At 41.6% G+C, this 19,714-nt stretch overlaps 1 protein-coding gene across 1 annotated transcript; it reads right to left on the bottom strand.

Annotated features, from left to right (window-relative positions):
• Positions 1–301: 301 nt before the first annotated feature.
• On the bottom strand, positions 302–18,846 carry pld2 (phospholipase D2). Its single transcript, XM_069665987.1, has 24 exons — positions 18,723–18,846; positions 13,372–13,535; positions 13,134–13,261; positions 11,247–11,389; positions 11,001–11,094; positions 10,421–10,486; positions 10,275–10,333; positions 9,942–10,187; positions 9,678–9,821; positions 9,515–9,598; positions 9,353–9,431; positions 9,148–9,258; positions 8,835–9,044; positions 8,575–8,731; positions 8,365–8,483; positions 7,983–8,096; positions 5,666–5,770; positions 5,269–5,357; positions 4,874–4,987; positions 4,124–4,170; positions 3,721–3,855; positions 2,582–2,735; positions 1,790–1,907; positions 302–1,565 (listed from the first exon to the last, which is right to left on the bottom strand). Exons 2-24 carry the CDS (start codon positions 13,502–13,504, stop codon positions 1,341–1,343), a joined length of 2,874 nt encoding a protein of 957 aa, XP_069522088.1. The 5' UTR covers positions 13,505–13,535; positions 18,723–18,846; the 3' UTR covers positions 302–1,340.
• Positions 18,847–19,714: the final 868 nt, after the last annotated feature.

Genomic DNA, 19,714 nt, shown 5'->3' with positions numbered 1-19,714 from the left:
AACACCTAAAACATATTAAAGAATGCTCTAAGTAACATTGTTTTGTGTTAAATCTAAGCTTACAGAACGTCCTCATCTTACCCCGACTTGGTCAAACTCCTTTTTCTGTCACCCAAGTGTTACAGCAAAGGAAACATGCTTGTTTTTTTTTTTTTACAGTTCTGTTTACAATCTACATTAGGAAGACAGTATCTGCATCTGTACTGTATGTTACACATGACTATAGCATGAATTCTTTAAATCACTCAATGCAAAACTTCAAAAGAGACATAGCTTCGCCCGTTGCTACATACATACGCATAAATAGGTGGAATGAATCCAAAGAAATGCTTTGTGCAAGAGCATTGGTATAGTGTAGATATGCACTACATTTTATGGCACCTGGACACAGAATGCTGGAAATGAATGAAAAATGAGATGGTCACACAATTTGTGTCTCTGCTTCAGACTGCTTAGTCAAAGCCGAGTGGATATCTGAATGTTCTGTGGAGCGCTGACAACGTGGTGAAATAATAATTCTCTTGGTTGTCATGGTGACATTGAAAAAGAAATCGCAACAATTAACGGTAAATCAACCTAGCACCCTTTAATTATCTTGTCCTGCTTTTATTTTCCTCCCACTGCTTTCCCACCTGGTCTTTTATCTGAATGATTTTGCCTCCACAGAAATCCGTCCTGTTTCTCTCGAAATATTACCGTCTTCCTTCCGATAAACCATCCTGATTTAGTAAGTTATCCCTGTTATCAGTTCTCTCCCTTTTCTGCCCTATCCAGCCTTTATTTCAGCTCCAATCCAGTCATCTCTTTATAGCCGTCACCATAACAACCACAAATGTTCTGACAGATTTGCTGGCACTGCAGTGAGAGGTGAAGCCTCAGAGGGAGCGAGTGAGAGCGAGCGTGAGAGAGAGAGAAAGAGGGAGAGAGAGACAGAGCCTCCCACCCAAAAACCTTGCACCAATAACTGTACACTATGTTCCCAGATCATGTGAGATGCTAGATTTCCCATACAACCTCACAATCCTCCCCTGACTCATACATTCATGTGTGTTTTTCACCAGCGCTGGTGCAGATTGTACTGTAGAAGTTATGAAGCAGACATCGTGGACAAACTGGGCGGTATAGATTCATCTACATTTGTAAAAGATAAAATAAAATCGACATTTCAGTGGTTATGTTCAGACCGGCTCATAATCAGTCATCAATGATTAACAGATAAAATTTGATGTCTCTTCCTCATCATTGAAGTGCCAGTGCTATATCTACTTTAGTGTGCTGTTCTGAACAGAAACAACAAGGAGAAGCATGTAGTCACTGTCATGTAGTGGTCTGAGCTGAAGTTATGTCCACAGCCCTACAGGAGCCATGCCTTCTTTAGTGTTCAGAGGAGGCAGCAGGTTCTCCTCCTGCAGGAACCTCAGGGGGAAGTGGACCAGCAGCCCTTTGACGGCCTTCAGCTCCTCTGCAGCCTTCTCAGGGTCGGTGTCGCAGAGCCGCTCCTTGCCAGAGTACTCCTTCAGATCCCGCATGTTGTGGACAGTGTTGTAGGGCAGGCATTTGAAGACCTGTATCACAGCAGCACACACCAGCCAAGAGAACAACAGAGAGGTGACAGGCATTCAAAATAACGAAAATATCGATATTCCAGCTGATGGTCTTGTTTGTTTTTGTAGGTCAAACGGAGGCATTGGTATTAAATTAAGATTCATAACCAGTTAAATACTCCTCACAAAAGGTTTAAACTACAAATTGCTACTGATAGTGATAGGAAAGTCTAATAAGCTTTTACCTTGTCATAAATGGTGGCATTCTGTTTAGCAGCTGCATTCCAGGTCAAGAAGAAGAACTCATCACTGATTGGATCGTCAACACTGATGCTGGGGTCTGAGGAAGCTCCAACAAGAACTCTAGAAGGGAAAATAAATGCATTAAAACAACACAAAGTCTAAACTATTACAATATTTTAAAAAGTTATCAGTAAACAATAAAACTTTTTTTGTCCAATGCTGTCACCCGAGATGTTTACCCGGATGGCAGTTTGCATTTGGAGGCTGAAACTTTCCAGGAGGCCTACACAGAGTACAAAGCCAGTCCTGATGTTTTTAATGATAGCCAGGTAGGTTATACTCTATCTTTAAAGCTTGACCATGTTACGCCTGTATGTAGTCCCTGCTCTGTTTGTCCCTTTTCCCCTTCCGTTGTCTGTAGCTCTGCAGGTGATGTTGATTGCTCAGTGGGGTGCACCTGGCCTTGGAGCTCAGAGGAGAGAGGCTTTGGGAGTGGGGACTGCTTGCCTCTGAGACGGGGGTTTTTATGTTGTGTTTTGTTATTTTGTCTTTCGTTAGTCTTTATTAAATGATTACATTTTTTGTGTGTCTATTCCCATGGATTTTGACTGTTTTAAGGTATTAAATGAGATTTTGTTGGGGCAGGTTCTTGTTCGCCCCAACATTATGGCTTGAAGTTTTTAATGACTGACTGGTTGACTCTACCTTTAAAACTGTATCATGTCCAGAGGTACACCTTTTATGGTCTAACATTAATAAAACATCATTTCAGGGGTTACATATCTGGTCCTGACCTGAAACACTCTTTGCGCAGAGCGAGTGTGAGGGGTCCTGCCTGGTACTCCTCCCCTCCCATGACAGATGGGACCCGCTCTTCATCTTCCACAAACACCGCCATCTCACTGTCTCTGCTGCCCAGCATGCTGCGGTCATTGATGTTAGCGGATCCTGGAACACATGTGGAAAGTACCAGTTTTACAATCAGTTCACTCACAGACATCTGTCTTGTCAAAATCAGTATTTAAAGCACAAATCCCTATTCACGATAAATATACTGTGATATCAGAAGTATTATCTGGATTGAGTGCAACTCAGTTTTTCTTTAGTTACTCTGTTTATTTTTTGGTCCAGTCTTTTAAAATAAAATTAGCTTATATATCTATATCTATCTATATAATTTGAAATAAGTCACAGGTAAGTTGTGAAGTGTGAGCACAACAGTGTGGAAGTCAAAGCTGACGAATTACAGGATCTGTGAAAAACTCAACCTTGGATAACAAAACACTCATTTACGTCCCTTTATCAAAGTGTCAACATTTTAACCTGTTTGCACATGAAAAAATGTTTGCCGGTTGTAGGTTTTATTCAAGCAAGCAGCAGTCATTTGATTCAGCTCTTATACTGCGTAAGGAAAGTGAGCAGTAAACAGTGTGGCTGATATTACTGAGATGAAATTACAAACAGAAATGTGAGGCATACACATTACAGGGCATCGTTTTCTCTAAATCCCTCGTGTCTGTGCGTGTGAAGGAAATCTGAATCCAGCAGCTTTATGGCAGACGCCACTGAACATAATACATTTAACCTACATTGTAAAAAAGGGCAATTTATTTAATGAAAATCTTTAAAATTATCATGTTTAAGACTCCTGAAATATTAAAGAATAAAGACAATATTCATGTGAACTGTCTATCACCCCTTGATCTACTTGATAAGCTTAAACTTGTAAATATTTAAAGGTCATCTTTAGAAATAAACGCATATTTTCAAACATACTTAAGTTATATTGAAAGATGATATTAAACTACAGCAGAAAGGTATTGATTAAAATACAGTGTTGTTTTTATACATGCACTGATTAGCTCATTCGTCATGGAGCTCAGGTCAAAATGATTGTCTGTCTTATTATGAGTTTGTGCTGGTTGTGACTCACCAATGAGATAGCAGCGGTCATCAGCAATGAGGGTCTTGCTGTGAACGTAGATGAGCTCTGTGACGAGCGACTCTGAGAGCTGGGAATGTGTTCTCAGGCCGCAGAGCGAGATGTACTCCGTCCACTGGTCCTTAACTGGCGGGCAAACCCGAATGACATCATTCACAATAGAGATCACGATTAAATACAATTTAACATAAACTTATGGCTTTTTAAAATAAATGTGAAAAAACAGATGAACAAGCCAAGGATTAAAAATGGAGACAGGTAGGAAGATACCTAGCACCAGTAGCTTCAGCTTAAAGGAGCGATAGGTGGAAAAAGAAAGATACATGAGTTAGAGAGGAAGCAGGTGGTCTTTTGTGATGTCAGTTTAGGTCAAATTAAAGCCGACAGAACTCACCTTCACCAAGTCTTGACAGGATGGAGTGCTCCCCTCGACACATGGTCCTAGGACATTAAAAAATTCCTTAAAGGGGGGGTTTGTGCTAATTTCACGCTTCATATTTCACTCTGTGATACCTGTGGGGTAGCTTAGCATAATTTACAGTTAAAAAAACTGTGCAGGCCCTCAGTCAGCTCTGTCCCTTTAAGAAACCCCACCCCTACAAGCCCTCTTTTTCTGATTGGCTAGCTCTCTGAAGCCTACTGAGGCTGCACTTTGTGATGTCACAAAGTGCAGCGTGTAGAAAAAAAACTGTGTGAAACCTGGCGTTCACAGCAGCCTGCAGACTGAGCTGAGAAGCCTGGGGATTACTCTGACATACTTTTACCTACAGATTTGAAACTTCACCCACGTTTAGTCTGGACATCCAACATTGTGACATTATATATATGTCTTAAAATGTGAAACAGCATAGTATCCCCTCTTTAATATTAAGAAACAACAACAGGCAGACTGGGCCCATAATCCATTATCACTTACTGCAGTTTTAATTAGCTAAAACACTAAGCTATAAAGATAAAACAAAAAGCAGCAAGGCTCTTCCCAGTTTATTTGAGCCTCTACATTAGCATTAAGTGCATACATATGTCGACAACAACGCAGCATGATTGGAAACATGGGTTTGACCATGATGTGTTTCCCTGTAAGTCATGGTGCTCGTTCTGTGGGCTGAGTGCAGCGTGCTAATGGGAGGAAAAAGGCTCTAACCTGTAAGTGAAGTGCAGAATGGCTTGGATGGCATTTCCTCCTCCTGCACTGATGTCTCCCTCGAATCCAGGAAGCAAAGGAACCACCACGAACACTCTGTACTTCTTCTGCTCTCTGCAGTCAGGCACAAGGTCAACATATACATGGTCATCTATATTTGTAATGTAGTTTATGATTTGTTTCACTCAAAAATGCTCCTTTAATTGTGCATCACAGCTAACAAACATCTCAAGTAAATCTGATACTTTAAATGTACTTTTGATTGTGCTTCATTTAACATATTTTTAATCCACTTTGAGCACAGATTTAATGATAAGCTGCTTTCTTCAACTTCAAGGTTCAAGAATGTCTGAACACAAAAGAATGAAGCGCCTCATAAATCTGACAAACCAGACCTGTAGGCACGCAAGATTCGCTTCACGATTGCATCACCGATCCCATTATAGACGGTCTTCCCATCGGCGCAGCTGATGAAGAACTGGTTCTGAGTGCAGAGAGAAAGCAGATGGTGGCTCGGTATGAGGTGAGGCTTAGACAGGTAGGTAGCTGGCAAGCAAGCAAACGGGCTGTGATTGAATTTAGACTCGGGAAACCTTGTGACTGGACACACGTGAGGATCATACTTGAACATCAAAAATAAATGAAGGCCTATTTTACCTTTACTTATTACGAATATACACTATCTTTAAATGTTTTGACAATCTATTATGATGAAACACAAATATACATTCATACTAGGTTCAGTCCACGCTACATGTTTGTGTATAACTCCCCTGGGTGTTCCTGCATTACCTCGATGTAGATGTAGTGCTCGCTGTTCTCGATGGTGTGGATGTAGGCGTTGAGGATCGAGCACTCACAGGTTCCCGTAGACCAACGATCTGCAGACCTCAGTATCTGTAAAAGACATGTAAAAAGCATAGCATAAGTATAATGTGCTTTATATTACATACTATATTCAACTTTCTCTGTCTGTCGTACTAATCACTATATGTATGGTGCATAATTTTAATTTAATTCCCAAATTTCAAATGATTTATCTTACATTTGTGATCCTACTACAGTAATTTCTGCCACAATTTCAGTTATGCCTTTGAAGTGTTTCTGACATTCTATTTCTGTATTATTAGATAATTGTGTAAATAAGCTGTACAGAGAAATACATCCACTGTTTTTTAAGGGTTTAAAGTTATAATCTCGAAGATCTCAGCTTTGTTCTCTTTGGCGGCACCTTATGGCGTTAAACGGCAATTGCGGGAGCACACTTCCCAGATATCCAGACGTCCACGGTTGGCTCAGGTTGTAACTCTTGATTTTCCTTGCTGACTGTCACTTTCCTTTTTAGACTGTTTGCCTTCATCTGAGCGTCGAGTTTGTTTCTTTTTCTTTGGATTCTCACTTATTTTTGAAGTTGTATCTGTAGTCATCCATCTTTTCTTTGTTTGTTCAGCCATAGTAGATTAACGTTTACTCGCAACACTTGCAGAGACCGGAAAAGCAGCCGCTTAGCTCCGCCTACCCTCACTGGCAGACCAGCCACTGCTGGGTGATGGAAAACGCGTCACTAACTGGGCGCCGCTTGTGATTTTTTCCACGAAAGTCGTACCAGACACCCAGTCTGTAATACTGCAAATGCAAAGGCTTTCATCAGTGGGCCATAGGCTCAATCACCATTGTGTTACCTCATTCGGTGATAGTGACTTAACAGACATTTATTTAAATGAAAATCTTTGAGATTATTACTTTAAAACTAATCTAATTTACTAAAGTATGTGTAATCTCTTCATTAACTGTGTTCTCTGTGCATTTACACACCATAATAACTTGCATCAAACACATTAACATCCGAATGTAGCACAGGCATTACAGAGCACTTCTTCACCTGCATTACATTCTTACACAGCAATAGTTTCAGGTTCCTTTTTTTGTTACATTAACCATTATTTTACTTACAGGGGCACTTCATAAGCTCTACGGCTCTTACAAAACTGAGTTCTCACCCTTTGTAAGAGCTGAAACCCGAATAAGGGTTAACTTAACCTGATAGGAAAGCTACGGCATAATAGGGAGCAGGGGTTAGGGTTACAGGCCACCACCCACAACAGAATAAGACAACACTCACAGCAAAAGCTATTGTTACCCAACACGCACTCCCTGAACACCTCGAGACTGTAGCCTGTGATGTTGTTAGATGATCATTTTATTTTACCTGTTTTCGCTTTTAATGTCTCATATGTAGTTTTTATTTTAATATTAAATTAACAATGGCAACATGGCCTCATGCCAGTTCTCTTCCCAAGGCTAGTGTCTCTGGACCACATTTCCCATGATGCCTGTTGCCTTCCTTCCTCCCCATCTCCGGCAGTGCATTTGTTTTCTCTGGCTTAACTGAACAGGATAAACATGTTGGAAGTGATTTCTCTCCACAGGCTTTACTCTTGTTCCACCATCTGCCGTTATAAAAAACTCTGAATACTCTCGCTGCCCTTCAAAAGCAAGAACAGAACAGTGTCTCTTTGTTTTACTGTAAAGAAAACCATTTGATTTCCTGCTCAATCTGACTTGAACAATGAAACATGCAGAGTTGTAGAAGCCAGAAGGGGCCCTCAATCTTGTTGATGGTGGTCTTTTTCATTCACAGTCTTTCCTGTGTTGTCATGATGTGGGTTAAAGGCTGATCTTACATTCAGGACATTCTGGTTTCTGGCTGGCTTCTAGCGTAAAGACTATCTGTTGTCTTCTCTTCAAGGCTTGGTGAGCTTGTTTTACAACTGGCCACTGTTCTCCAGCAGGGCTGCCACCCACGGTGAACAGAGAGTCTGATTTATCTGGCACACTAACATCACGTGGGAACAGTCTTTGTATAAGAGACTGTATGTACGTGCAAAGGCCGAAAAGTACTACATCGCCTAAATAAGTGCACGTAACAGAGAAATCAAAATGCACTTTGATAAGACAGCAGCTGCAGAGCACCACCTCTGAACTTCTGCATAGCTTAAAGACATGTTTAATATAGTGTGACGGAGCATGTGCATTTCAGATAACACCTTTTGCACAGGTGTTGCACACATTGTGATTTGGCGTTTGGTGAATCTGTGCGCATAAATACCTGCACTTTGGCCTTCGTGGATCCAGGCACAGTGTATGACAACGTGTCAGCAGTGCAGTGAGACTTGGGGAGGAGGTATGGGTAGAAGTCATCCTTGTACTTGTTCTTGAAGATCTAGAGAAGACAAAAACAAAGAAACAAAAGCCATATTGTTGACGGTCCTGATAGTTGCTTCCTATATCAGCCTTGTTTAAAAATAGAAATGAAGTTTACTGAACATCTTAATAATTGTCTTGGATAGTTAAGGATTTGTTTTCAGCTCCATTCTCAAATACAACAAGGATGTTGAAAACATTATGCTGACATCCAGTATAGCTGTTCAGGCTAGGACAGCAGAACCGGGGCAGCTTTAAACAGACAAAACATTTCCTCCGAGTCTGACCTTGGTGAAGTTCCAGCGCTGGATAAAGTGGCGGGCTACGTCCCTGGCAGCACTGCCATGAGTAGCTGCAGACAGATCACGCCACGGCATGCGAGGAACTTGAGTACGGTCGATGTTATCTGAAAAAATATGGAGAGCAATCCTTTCAGCTCCCTGCACAGAGACTCTCAGTGTGTGTGTGTGATACTGAGGGAGATTTAGATAATTTACCTTCAAACGGCCTGTCGAGTTGGACCCAGTCCTTCCTGATAAAGTTGCTGTAGTCTTTGCCAAGCCACAGTTTAGTGTTGCCAGTCAGATCCTTAGGGTCCTGCTCTGCTTGCTTATCTGGTTCAGATGTTTTTTGATCGTCAGCCACACCGTTATCCTAGTTAACAGAGACATCAGTCAGAGTCTGAGGGGACGCTGGTTTATGAACTACTGTAAGCATAATCAGAGGCATTCAAACAGCTTAAAAGACCGGTTCTTACCACTGCATCTGCTTTGGGTTCCTCTTCAGCAGCACTGTCGGCTGTCTCTGTCAAACCCAGGTCAGTCAGCCTGTACTGGCTGTCATCCCACCTGCCGAACGCCAGGTCAAGCCCCCCCACGAAGGCTACTGTTTGGTCAATGGCCACCATCTTTTCATGGTGAGCCCACAGGAACACCACAGCGGAGACATGGTCGGGATGTCGCATAACCTAACGGACAAGAGAGGTTAGAAATTACAATAAGCAATGAGAGGAGACCTGTTAATTGCGTAGCAGCAGATTGCATTAAAAACGATGTGGAGATGTAACCGACCTTGATGTTTGGGTGCATATTCATGAGAGTCCTCTTGCTGTGCTCACTATTTATGCCAAGTGCGAGCTCTACCTCTTTGTACAGCAGGACACAGATTTTGACTCCTTGTTCCTGCAGGTAACAGTTCAAAGAGAGTATGAGCACGGATAATGTCACATTTTTATTTCAGTGCATAAAAGAGAGGATCATTTAAGGGCATCCTGACCGCTTTGCGTTTGAGTATCTGATCAAGGCGCCAGTAGTTATCAGTCGCTGGTCTCTTCAGGAACACTTCTGGGCTGAGCCTGAGAGAGAAGTTGCAGCTGAAATACACTTTCCATGCTGACATAATTCAATGTCACAACTTGATGACGTCGCTGACACTTACCACCAGTCTGTGATGAAGATTTCCTCTTTAGCTTGTTCAAGCGCATCAGCCAGGTCTTCAAAGTAGCCACTTCCATTCACATACCTTCAAACAAAATCCATGAACAATAAACGTTTAGTAATGAGGATGAGATGACTGAATCTTACTCTAGTCTACATCTTACCATTTAGTAAGGGCGTTCTCCCGCGGCGGAGCAAAGCCCTCGAAGCGTTGCACTTTGAGAAAGTCGCAGGTTTCAGCCAGCCGGTTGATTTCATGACTCCACCAATGAGCCTGTCTGTAGCTGCTGCATTTGATGATCAGACTCCTGAACAAAGACAAACAGCACATATTAAGCCCAAATCACAAGCACAACATAACCCCAGGCATAAAATATTTGCAATACACTGGAGCTCTGACTGAGTAAACAAACACACAGGTGACGTACCGAGTGAAGTTCTCAATGCAGACGCCATATTTGGTGTCCGTGTAAGCACGGCCCACTTTCACTTTGAACTCCGGGTCGAACAGCAACACAAAGTTGATGCTGCCGTTGTCTCGGTTCATATACATCAGGAAGGAGTCTTTCACCACCAGCCAGCGTCGGGACCAGCGGAAACAGAACTGATGGTGACCGATGCAGTTCAGGCCTTGGATCCGGTGGCCCCCAGACCTCTTGAAGATGGGACCCTCCCTGAGACAGGTTAACAAGTCGCACAATAAATCATCACACACAGTCATTCCCCCCAATTTGTCTTTTGTCAACAAGACGTTTGCTTACAAGCCTTTGGGTCCGAGATCAGTGACGAAGGAGAGAGCACCAACGGAGAGAAACTCCAGCTGAAAACAAGAAAAAGGGTCATTACACCACCTGACATCCACTCTGTTTGCATGTATGCATGTGTGTGTTTGTGTTAAAGCTTTTACCATGCTGTGATCATTCCTACAGAACACATTCTCCAGCAGACCATTCAGGTACTCCTCAAGGTATTTCTGCAATACAATAGCAAAACAAGGATATATATATATATATATACACACACATACATATGTAAAAGTATGAATATTTTGAATGCCATTCTGTGAACAGCAGTGAGAGAGTCACAATGCGATGTGCAGGAATTTGATCAAATTGCTATCATAGGCCATTGCAGCTGTTTTTTGTTGTGTAGAGCTGATTTGTTGTACTATATTTATACCTTCATTTTGAAAATCATTTTGACCCGAGATTGTCAGGCATGAAAACAGTAAAAAAAAGTGTTTTATTTCCCTCAAAAAAGGACACTCCAAAAATATATATAAAATCCCCTTGATATTCTATTACAATAGCAGATCATCATAGTCCTTAAACTGACATGGGTTAGACAAAGGCCAAAGAGACAAGAAAGAGCACTTACTAAAATACATATTAACATATTGTCAGAACATTCATTCTGCAAACATCATGTGTGTGTATTCACAAGGGCTGTGCTTTAAATACTCCACATCTATCTGATTGGTTTGATACCATTTTGCTTGACGTCCTTCTTGTCCTCTCGGTCCCGTGTAGGCTGGGCATTTCCTCTGACATGGCTCTCAGCTGCTGCCTGTCCTTTGCAAACCTATGAGAGAAATTTGAATATTCAAACCACTCAGTGCTGTAGAAATCCAACAACAAAAACTCAAAGCAGCCCATCACTCAGATTGCAGTTGCGCGCCTGTTAGAGTGAGGGGTGCATTTGCATGATTAAGACAAACAGAGGGGTACACCGACCTTCCCAGAGGCAGCAAGTGAAGCATCATCTTGTGCTTGTAGAGGTCTCGATGCAGCTCCTGGAAGTGCTTGTACTTCCTCTTCACGGCCCAGTGGAAGTGGCCGTGGGTTAGCCGCACTGTGTACAGGGTGCCTACATGGACCTGGAGGAAAGTTATCCAAATTATTTGTATGCATATTATTGAGAAAAATCAAATACTATAGAAAAACAAATGATAGAAAAGCACTGACTTAAAAATTTCACTTCTAAACAACCACCTCTGATTTTAGAGGAGCATATGAACACAAGGGCAGAAGGAGAACATGCAAACTGACTGAGGCCCAGAGGTGGAAGTAACGAATTACAAGTACTCACGTTACTGTAATTGAGTCGCTTCTTCGTGTGATTTTTTGAGTATTTTTCAAAGTCTGTCATTTTACTTTTACTTAAGTTTGTTTTAAAATCAGGTAAAGGAATTCGCTACATTTGTACACCCGTCCGTTACTGAGTAAAATATATATATCTACAGATAATGTGAGCAAAGAAAAACTGACGACCAGACACCAATCAAATGCATCGCATCAAAAACAGGCCAATCAGGTTAAAGTGTCATGCATCGCGACTAAACAGCTGTGCCGGATGATTTTCACTGAGTCCGAAGTCAAGAAGGAGAGTTGGGCTGCAACTACCCGGGCTCGACACATAATGTGAGTGAACCATGAATGGGACAGAAGAGAATTCGGAGGAAACACCACCTCTGACACTGACTGAAGTTTTTTTGTTTGACCAGAAACAGCTGTTAGATCGCTCTCTTCATAGCCACCAGACTCCATTGACAAAAGCAGTAAGTTCACCTCGCAGAACACGGAACTTGTTGCGCAACTGCTGCCTCGTTACATGTCGTAACACATGTTAGTTTGGAACTAAATCAACCTTTAAAACACCACACAATAACACAAACCAACTAACCGCTCGAGGCAGCGGTAGACCATCAGAAACTCCCGTGTGGTGCAACGTAAAATTACCGTTTTTGCCAATGGAGTCTGGTGGCTATAAAGAGAGGTATCTAACTGCTGTTTCTGGTTAAACAAAGGATCATCACCATCTCTCGTCATTTTGACACCAAAACATGAAAACATAGGGCCAAGGTTTGAAATTAACAGTTGATTTTATTTCATTTGCATAGGATGCATGTGTCAGGTAACCTTGGCAAAATGAGTTTATTATAAAAATCAGCGGGGTGGGGAAGTAACTGAAGTAACTTTTACTTTGAGTACTTTTTAAGTGAGCTACTTTTTACTTTTAATTAAGTCATTTTTTCACAAGTACTTTTACTTGAGTGCAATTTCAGTTAAGTAACAGTACTTCAACTTGAGTAGAATATTTCAGTACTCTTTACACGTCTGCTGAGGCCCCTATATTTAACTCAGCTGATACTAATTCCTGTACAATCTTTAGTGTGTGACTTGAGTGACGTGTGTGATGTTGTGCTTTTTCTGGGTCAGTACTGGATTTTATGCAATTTCACAAGATCTCATGCTTTTCACAGTAAAAACAATGTAGAAGTGCTGTGTTTAAGTACAAAGAGAAAGAACTATGTGCATGTGTTATACTTATAAAGAGGGCTCCTGTTAGCACAAATATTTTGTCACATGATACCCCTGTCGTTAGAGGCCCCAGCAGTAAAGCCAGACATCCCAGAAACACCCACTTCCTCTAACACTGTCAACACTACACTCACCTGTACGACCATGACACTGCTTCTACACCTAAAAGTACTCTCTATGCAAAGCAGCTCAACGTGTAATCTCCAGCCTACCTCTCTACTGGAACAAAAGCGGAGTCTGCTGCCTTAAAACAAATAAGCAAATATTTTTCTTACATAACTAAAAGATGAACAGGTGTACCTTTGATCGAGTAGTGTATTTCTCTGTGTTGTCCACCCTGCATGTAATTGGAGTGCCAGGCATTAAGTAAGGCACACCCTCCTCTTTCAGCTCAGGAAGATGATGCACCACAAGGAAAGGTCGTCCCTCTGTGATTTAAAGATAACAGCATGTTAATTAGATTTTACAGATACAGTCTTTCACTGGGAAGCTCATACCTCAGGTTTAATGTGTTTATAAAAGGGACAGTTTTTCTTACCACTGCTGGACATGAGGCCATCTATCTCGTCTGGACTCAGATTGTGAACGTCGTGGATAAAGCGCCTGATGCCCAGTTTTTGAGCTGCTGAGCTTTGAGCCACCGGCTCGATCACATCTTCCGGACTGGCCATCGCACTGTTGTCTCAGGTGACAGCTGCCCTGCTGCAAAGATGAAAGAAAAGGGAGATTCACATTTATAGTCCAGACTTACTCACAGTGGCGTGCATGAGAAAACTACTGTTGATACAAATAGTGAAATTGAAACCAAAAGTAAGTCAGGAGTAGCATCATTTAATCACGTTGTAACACCACAAACTGCAAATATGATGTATTAACTTCTTTAATTTGACAGTCATAGGACAGCCATTCCCAAACTAAAGAATACCACAGGCCACTTAACCTAAAAGATTCTGTGGCCCACCCGAACCTCTATCACAAAACTCTGATAAACACTTGAGGTTAAGAAGAAGCATTTCCTAAAGTACTTTTGTTTCATAAACAGAAAAATTCAATGTGTAAGTGGACTTACAGCAAAGCAGCAAAACTAAATATGCCATTTATATGCACAAAAAATTGGTAAAGCAGCAAAATAGCGCAATTAGTAAGATGTAAAATTGAAAAATCAAAACGTTTTTGTAAATCACCTCGCTCAGCCCACCTGCAGTACCTCTAAGGCCCACCAGGGGGCCGTGGCCTACGCTTTGGGGATGTCTAGCCCTTTATACTAGCCCCAGTTCAAGGCGGGATTATCACATCTCTCACACGTTCCGTCTTCTATGTAAAGTCGTTTTCCCACTGGTCAAAAAAGCCACTAACACCCGCCAACACACCGCTTTTTTGCCTAATGGGAAAGGCTACAATCGGCATTCACCGGGTCAAATGACTCTGCAGTAGACCAGGGTAATTATCCCCCCGGCTCCGATCGGCATTGACGGGAACACAAAACCTGTGTCGACACCCTAATCTCCTATACCCCTCTCCGGCGCGATGCTATGCTCCACCTGTAACTTCTGCTACTCCTCGTCATGCCAGCTACAAATTCCGCCCATCTCCGTCCGAGCAGTGCTCGTGCAGCGTTCCAAATATGTTGCCCCGAGTTCGATAAACAGAATGAATGCGTAATAGATACAATAAAGACCTAACCACCGTGACATCTTCACTATTTACTAACCCTGTCTCTGGTGCATTCGTAACGTCAGACGGTGACGCAGCAGAAAAGAGACCGACAGGAGTATACTCCACTGGCAAAGGGAAAAGAGAAAATCAGCATTTATAAGCGGGTCTTCCCGGGTCTGAAAAACCTGCGTCAACACGCTAAATTTAGGTGGGAAAGGGGCATAATACACACAGACGCAGGAATGGCGGGGTCATGTTGTTCTGCCTCTGAGCCGACGTCGGAGGTAGTAACCGAGGCGTAACAGATGTGAAGCAGTGTCTGTGTAAACAGCAGAGATGGCATGGTGGAACAGTGCCCTGTGGGGATATTTGAAGCAAGCGATGTTTGTTTACACCTCGCACACGTTTTGCATCAGCAACGCCGGAACGCTGTAAAAACACACACTGGGACCACTTTACGCTGGCGTTGCTTGATCCAGTGGCAAAGCTTGCATGACGCCGTAGCTTCATTGCGCTGCTGAGGCAGAACTGCAGTGTAAAACGGGCTCAAGTCTCAGCATAGTAGATTGAGATATATTGTCTCTATAAATGGCTTCATAATTTTTTATTCAAGATCCTATTAACTAAATGAAAACTGTAGGTTAAAAGCATTTTTGTGTATGCTCAAGTACCTGAAGTTCACTTTGTTAGTTTTTTCTAGTTTATTATTATATGTGTCTTAAACTATAAATCATGGCTAAAGTCATTACAAAGTACAGAACTCTTATTATTGAAGCAAAGTATTTTTGAAATCAATTGATTGAGAACAATCAGACCTTCTTCTGGTACTTCTAAAGGTAAATGACAAATGATACAAAGGTGGTACGTAATGGTGGCAGCTGCATTATCAGTGGAGTCACATGTACCGAGTAGCAGTAGCAACTGAAACCAGCAGTGGTAGCGTGCTGTTGTAGTCAAAGGAGCTAAAATAGAATCCGGTGGAAGACTAATGTTAACACAGCTAGGTGCAGAATCTGTCGTGTTAGTGAAATCATCTGGCTGCACAAACTGGTTCTTGAAGTGAATCTAATCCTTTAGGAGAGTGACACATCAGGATCGTGCAGGAAAAAGCGCAACACACACACACACCAGAGAACAAAAGGTTATGTAATATTAGTACTACTGTTCAGAAAGGAAAAACAGGGAGTATTCTGGCACTGAAGGCGATTTGACATTATTTCCTGTTGATCAGTTATCCACTTTGTGACATACAAGACGTGTAGGACACAGTGAGGGAGTAGGGTGTGCGTGTGAACCCTTTTGTGAAGTGTGTGGGCAGATATCTTTGAATGGCTTATGGTTTCCTGGGCAACGAGGGGAGGAAAGGGAAGAGACAAAGCAGGAAAAACTACACAGGAGGCTGAGCGGTAACAACCTGGTTGAGGTGGGGGAAAACTGAACACTGGGTGGATGCATCACCTTTACTGTAGTAGCTAAAGGCTATTGGCTGCATGTAAATACTTTAGGAGTGGCACTAAAAGCAAAGGACAAGTGAGAGATGGCTGCAGTTTAACAAACACAGACAGCAGTAGAGTTTGAAAACATTAAAAAGAGAGATTCTATTAGGATCAGAAACACAACATTACTTTGGAAATTGGCCAACAGTGCAGCTAATACCACTGGTTGTACAAAATATAACAAGCACTGAGAAACACCAATGAGACTGATCCAATATAGACTTTGCTTTTTAAGTCTACACAGTCACAATGAAGGGAGTGTTACAGAGAATAAGAGCATTGAAGTAAGGAATAATGCGCCACAAGGTGTCCATTATCAGGAATGAATGGATGAGAAGGAGGCCTAAACTGTCTGATGCGTCCCAGTTGCTATGGCAACTCGATAAAACCTGATAGTACGTATCCAACACATTTATTTAGAGCAGTAAACAGGCAGCTACAGCGGAAATAATTAGGTGATTAACGGACACCCTTCAGCCATTCAGAATCGAGTATTCAGCCAAACCATTGGACAATGGCTTCAGTTTATATTGTGTTAATGCAGATTATATAGATTAATACAATTATTGATGAATGAATCTCTTAAGGAGATGTTTTTGTATTTCTGAAACTATTACCTAAATGATGTCCTTTATTACAAATACTTTATCTTCATGGAGTGTTTTGTTGTATTGAGATCTTCCTAGAGGATTAGGCTATAACTGCTGAGCAACATTACTGAGTTTCCATTGTCTGGTCAAGACGTGATTAAGTTATTCCCTTTAGGAACACATTTCACCAGACGTTGCTGTGATACCTAAGAAAATAAGTTATGTTTTAGTTGCTATAAACCCCATTCTAAGGCTACTTTTTTTAAACTTTTTACATGCTTTAATGTTGCCTCCACTTACAAACCTGTTACACTTCAGGCCATTTAGCCATTTAAGACATGAAACCCTTTCACATTCATTTTCCACTATTTGTTGTCACGGATACTGAATGTTCTGTTGTCAAAACAATCTTGTACCAAATCAGCTCTGGGGTGTGTTGAGTGCTATGAAACTGAAAGCAGGTTTTTCTCTCTTCAGTCTTCATTGCCACCGGAAAAGCTAGCTGGTACTTACTGTTACGCATACAGAAAGGGCAGGACAGTGACATGCATGAGAAAACTAATCACTGATCAAACAACTGAAAACTAATGAGAGTGTGATTAAATGGAGACATGCTATGTTTACCCTTCAATGAAAAAACGCTTTTCGGAGTGAAACTGTCCACACTATTTACCTAGTTCCTATCTGTGAAATACTACACTACACCCACCCAGGGTCTGCTTCAACATGAGCCAATTTTGTCACAGGGGAGTTGCTATTACAGAAGGCCAAGCCACATCTTACAGTCTTAATCACATCAACATAAATCTTTTTGTGTGTCAGGGGTGTTGGATCAGTTACAACTTCAGACAGCCAGCAGAGGTGAGTGACATGGTCATGAGAGATTTAAAGCATCTATCTGGTGGAGATTCACGACTTTATATAAAATAAACACGTGGCTGGCACAAGAAGTATGCAGACTGTGACAAACAAAAACAGGGACACTGAATGATAAAGCAACACATAGGCTGTGTCATATTTCATTAGGATTGCCGAGTTATCTAAAAAGCTAATTTTATATTAGCAGAATATACACATATGGTCTGACCTCTTAAAGTTCTCACCTAGCTAGGAATATGTATTGGGGTACTCAGGGTGTATTAAGTACCTTGTTACACCACTGATGGATCACTGGTGAAACAGATCACCTCTCACAATGTTACGTTCAAATTGACACCAGAGGAAGCTCTCAATCAAGACTCTCAATGATAAAAAAGGAAATTCCTCTCATCATACATGCAGGCATTAATTACCTAGTGTTAAGAGACCCCAACAGATGTTTGTTCTCTGCTTAAGAAGAAAGTTGTGTTTTGCATAACTTTCCTGATCTTTTACACACAACGTATGCACGGAAATTTAAAGACTGAGCAGCGAAATACGCCAGAAGACTCAGAAACTTGCCACCAAATGACAGGATGTGAATGTTTGTCAGAAATTCCGACATGACTAAAACAACAGTGCTGAGTCAACGCTTGCATGTTCTGGTGCCCAATGGATTTCCCCTAATCTGCACAATTGTCGCCTAAAAAAAAGGACTCTACCTGGCTGCTTCAACGCTTCACCACACATTTAACCTGTTACAATTAACTAACGGTTTGAGGAACAACGTTGTAATGTGTTTAAGACACAATTATGAAAAGAAAACTCGCACAGTTGCCTCTTTTTCTGAGAGTTTGTGAAAGTTTCGAGAGGATTTGTACGGTGTGATACATCTTCAAAAGCATTCTCCAGAATGTGTACCTTAAAGTACACTACCGAGGTTACACCGTAGCTGTGGACTCGTTTTAACACTTCAGATATCAAAGTTACTCTGTTGGGGGTTGAAAATGCTAAAGGCTATGTGTGGACGTCTCCACCCATTCCCTGGTTTCCTACAACCCCGCATTCCACTAATAATCTACACCCAAATTTGCCAAAGTACGAAACAAATTGTCGCTTGACGAAAGCGACATCCGCATACACACCATACAGGCAGTATCCAGGTGTTAGTTCCTCGTGGAGTGATTTTTTAATCTGCAGCTGGACATAGTCTGTCAGTCGGCAATGCTGCTTCAGCTCAGACAGAGGAGTAAAATATGCGTCAAAGTTAGGCCTAAAAAGATACTTACTCTCAGTTTAAAGACCACCCGGCACAGCACGCGCAGCTACTCCACACGCGGGACAAAGTGTAAAACATTCATTCAGGCTAAAATAAATGTTTCATCGTATTCCAGCCAGTGTTTTCTTAGAGTAGAGTTCATTAGTATTCCCCGTAGGTGATGCACACTTTAGTCCCTCCCCTTGGATGCCCAGTGGGACAGAGCATGGAGGAAAAAAGACAAGGACATATCTTGAAATGTGTCAGCTTTGTCATTATGGGCAGGACATGATAAGCACAACATATGCGTATTTTTAACACGAATATTAACTGGCATCACGTGATATTTATGTTAAAAAACCAAACAGAGTAGTTTTTCATATGTGTGCAGCTGCGCAGAAAGCAGACAAATAAGCATGAAGAGAATGACTGTTCATTTATTGAGAGATCCACACTGTCACGAGAGAAAACAGGGACTTGAATGACGAGACAAGTCCAGACTGGGCGGTATCAGGGTAAACTCAAGCACAGGAATGTAGATGGATAGATTTAAGGGGCGGTCAGTGGTACTTAGCAAAATTCGGTATCAACGTGATTCGCGTAAATTATCGCGAGATATCCGGTTAGCTTTTTCAAAATAAAAACCGTATTAGCGAATAGTCAGCAGGGAATTCGGGTCTAAACACCAAACTCTTCTCTAGTCTAGTCTTCTCTGTTTTAGTAGCCACCATGTGTTTTGTAAAAAAATTGCATTTAATGAACACGAAAAAAAACCTCGATTATAAAAAATACTCTACCTAGCTTCTATATAAACAGTCATTGCTTTTAACCTTGCATAAACGTGGACACACCGGAAGTACATGTCGCGTCAACTTCAGTTAGCTTCAAACTTAACTCTGGCCTACTTTGAAGAAAAGCCACGAAATATCCTCCTTTGTTTCAAGAACTGCGGATATTAAAATTTCATTCGAAACATCAAACGATTAGAGGTTTAGAAATCAGGATGTATTCATTTGCACACAT

Source organism: Semicossyphus pulcher, unplaced genomic scaffold (assembly GCF_022749685.1).
Source record: "Semicossyphus pulcher isolate SPU_LCO1_2020_fin unplaced genomic scaffold, fSemPul1.0.p SCAF_10, whole genome shotgun sequence".
Lineage (NCBI taxonomy): Eukaryota > Metazoa > Chordata > Actinopteri > Labriformes > Labridae > Semicossyphus > Semicossyphus pulcher.
This window is presented reverse-complemented; position numbering and strand designations above follow the sequence as displayed.

Excerpts from the sequence above, each read along its gene's own strand:
- pld2 (XM_069665987.1), bottom strand. The coding sequence starts at position 13,504 with ATGGCCAGTCCGGAAGATGTGATCGAGCCGGTGGCTCAAAGCTCAGCA. Across the intron at positions 9,822-9,941 it reads TGCATTGAGAACTTCACTCG|GAGTCTGATCATCAAATGCA; the intron begins GTACGTCACCTG and ends GTCTTTGTTCAG. Across the intron at positions 9,599-9,677 it reads GAGAACGCCCTTACTAAATG|GTATGTGAATGGAAGTGGCT; the intron begins GTAAGATGTAGA and ends TTTTGTTTGAAG.